At 50.2% G+C, this 2,981-nt stretch overlaps 1 protein-coding gene across 1 annotated transcript in view; it reads right to left on the reverse strand.

The window, feature by feature from the left end:
• Nucleotides 1-265: 265 nt before the first annotated feature.
• The window catches only part of Bpifb1 (BPI fold containing family B member 1), a 21,299-nt gene continuing 18,583 nt past the window's right edge, over nt 266-2,981 (reverse strand). Inside the window, exons 13-14 of the mRNA XM_028775299.1 lie at nt 2,545-2,621; nt 266-298 (exon numbers count right to left, since the gene is read on the reverse strand). Of these exons, the coding sequence (XP_028631132.1) occupies nt 266-298; nt 2,545-2,621 (110 nt within the window). The remainder of the gene's footprint in view (nt 299-2,544; nt 2,622-2,981) is intronic.

Genomic DNA, 2,981 nt, shown 5'->3' on the forward strand with positions numbered 1-2,981 from the left:
TGCCGTTTCCATAAGACAAAGACTGCTTCAGGTTGGCTCAGAGGTATCTGAACCCCACCCTCATGTCTCTGTCCATATCCCAGGCCTGCCAGAGGTGGAGTGACTCCCACGCTGGACAAAACCACCCTGACAACAGGAGCCACTGACAAGTGTTTATTAATTGCAGGGGATAGTCCACATGGCAGGCTTCCACACTCCCAGCTGGGACCGGGCCGGGGCTGCTGCTACTGGCCAGTCTTCATCAGGAGAGGGCAGAGCCAGGGTTTTAGGAGGAAGCTGGAGTGAGCTTGAGGACACCCTGCGATGGAAGGCGAGTCAGACTGGTCAGTTTTCTCCTTCGCTTTGGTTTTCACTTCCTGCTTTTTGGGGGCTTGCTCTGCTTTTGTCCTCAATGAAGGAAGCCCTGGTGTGGGGGACACACTTGTGCAGAGCACATGCCAGGGTCATACATGAAGGATTTGTATATGAACAGTAGTGTCTTCCAGCAATCTGTGGCCCAGGCAAAGTATTTGTGTGCAGTGGCTGGATTGTATAGGACAGTTGTCCCCAAGCCCACAGTAGAACACAAAGAAATTTAAAAGTTGATTCCTGGCTGTCTCCAGACAGACCTAGGCTCCTGAGTTTAAACAACTGTCGCTTTGAAAAGAAGTGAAAACCAAACTAAGTGTAATGATAAAACTTGCTCTGATCTATGCCCTGGCACATGTGTCACAGAGGACTGCCTTGTCTGGCTTCAGTGGGAGAGGATGAGCCTAATCCTGTAGAGACTGGATGTCCCAGGGAAGAGAGATGGGGGAAATGAGGTAAGAGTGGGTGGGGTGTGTGTGGGGGAAATGCCCTCTCAGAGGCAAAGGGGAGAGGGTAGGGAGTGAAGAACTCTCAGAGGGGGGACCAGGAAGCGGGGCAACATTTGGAATGTAAATAAATAAAACAATTAAAAAAAAAGATTGTATTTTGATCTCTTCACGGCTCCCGGCAAAGTGGCCGTGAGCAGTGATCACGTGACCCGGCTGCCGTGGTCTACTGGCTCCTCTCACACACTGGCCTTAACTCACATCTACTGATTTATTTATTCTTTACTCTCTTTCCACGAACTTAAATGTGTGGTGTCTGCCAGCTGTTGCCAGCTGTAGAACACAGCCAATGTATTGTTGGCTGCAGAGGAACCGATAGAGCCCAGCAGGACATTTGGAGACAGGGGCATGGGCCTGGATCTGGGGATTTTCCCATGATTAAATGGCTCAGGAGCTCGGTGGTCCTAATGGGCAGCTTGGGGGCAAATTGGGACTTACAGGAGTCACAGATTTGGCCCAAAATGCTTCTGTAGAGCAGGGCTGAGCCCTTTGTCACAGAGGATGATGGGCAAGTCACCTATGGACTTTCGCTGTGAGTCTGCTTTTAGCATCCTCAGTTGGATTGAAGTTCTGAAGAGCCAGGGTTTTTTTCCTGCTTTGTTCATTGTTGTGGACAATGTCTGCACACAGTAGGTGCTTAATAAATGCCCACTAGCTAGCTGACCAAGATGGACACTTTACTGACTGGCTCTTGCAGAAGTTGGGGCTAAAGTAAGAGGTTATTGGGGCAGGTGTCAAATGCAAAATCTGACTAGGCCACCAGTAGGGTGTGTGGCTTTGGAAAAATATCTTGCTGCTGTCAGGTCTCAGTTTCCTTATCTGTAAAAGGAGATCACACCAGGCTCCACGTCTAGAGCTAGGTGTGAGGCTGACAGCAGAGCTGGTGTGGACATTCCTGTTAAGGCTGACACTGGTGTGAGGTGCCCGACACAGCTGCAGCTCTGTTCCTAGCGGAGGCCAGGGTTGTTACCTGCTCACCAACCATTTATTAAGCCTTTAGTGTGTGTCAGGCTTGTCACACTGGGGACATCTGCATGGAGAACTGAGCAGTAACTCTGGTCTGCTCAAGCTGAGGTCACAGCCCCACAGGTGTATGTGTGAGCGTGTGAGTGTGTGTAGCTTGAGATCTGCAGTCCTTGGGCACGACCTCAGACCTCCTGACCATCTTTCCCGGAACAGTACCCACCTCAGCTTCAGAGCCTCAAGCTTCAGCTTGCTGGTCCTTTTGATATGACACTTCTCCCTCTATCCACAGGGCTCACCATCTTGCCTTTATGGTGCCAGCAAACATCACCATTTTAGAGAGGCCCTCCCTATCTGTCCTATTAAAACCAGCAGCCCCTTTCCACCGCTTTCTCTTCTGCTTCTTTTTCTTCCCAGCCCTTATTTACATGATGCTGTTTATTCATTTATATAGGTGTCTCTCTTGTTAGAATGTAGGCTCTTCCAGGGGACAGCATTATCTGTTTCTATGGCCAGAAGCACTAGGAGCCATGCATAGCCCATGTTACAGCGTGGAGAAATAGTCCTTCATAAGTGAGTGAAGACATGGACGGTCGTAAGTGGGGTAGGAGGAGCAGTGACATTTCACTTACAGTGCCCACACCCTGACAAGTGACCGCAGGGCCAGGGTGGTGGACTGTAGGCCACTCCCAGCCCAGACAGGCTTTTATTCCCACATGCCTCTCACCTTGCTCACAGACCACAGAGCTTTCTCGTATCCAAAGGCCTTGGACATTGACATGGGGACTCCAGTTCTCAGTTTGCCTGAAATTACAAATGTCAGAGAGAGGTGGGCCATTGTGGGCATGCTTGTAGATCCTACAGGTGAGCCTGGGACCTGTCACACAGGACCTGGTCTGTTTCCTTCCTCCCGCTTGCCTGTCTTTTACTCCAGCGTTCGCCCAGCCCTATCTGACCTTCTGGCATCAGCTTCTAGTTGTCCCTCAATGCACCTCACATTCTTTAACAATCTTGTTTAAGGACAGTCATGGCTCCCATCACTCACTGCAGAAGTTTCTCCACCTGAGATTTCCTACTCTAGTAAGGCAAAATTAAAAAGGTGATGATGTCACAGGCACCAGCTCTCCCCACCTCTCACACATGGTGATGATGTCACAGGTACCA

The sequence above is a fragment of the Grammomys surdaster genome, unplaced genomic scaffold (assembly GCF_004785775.1).
Source record: "Grammomys surdaster isolate TR1022 unplaced genomic scaffold, NIH_TR_1.0 254, whole genome shotgun sequence".
Classification (NCBI taxonomy): Eukaryota; Metazoa; Chordata; class Mammalia; order Rodentia; family Muridae; genus Grammomys; species Grammomys surdaster.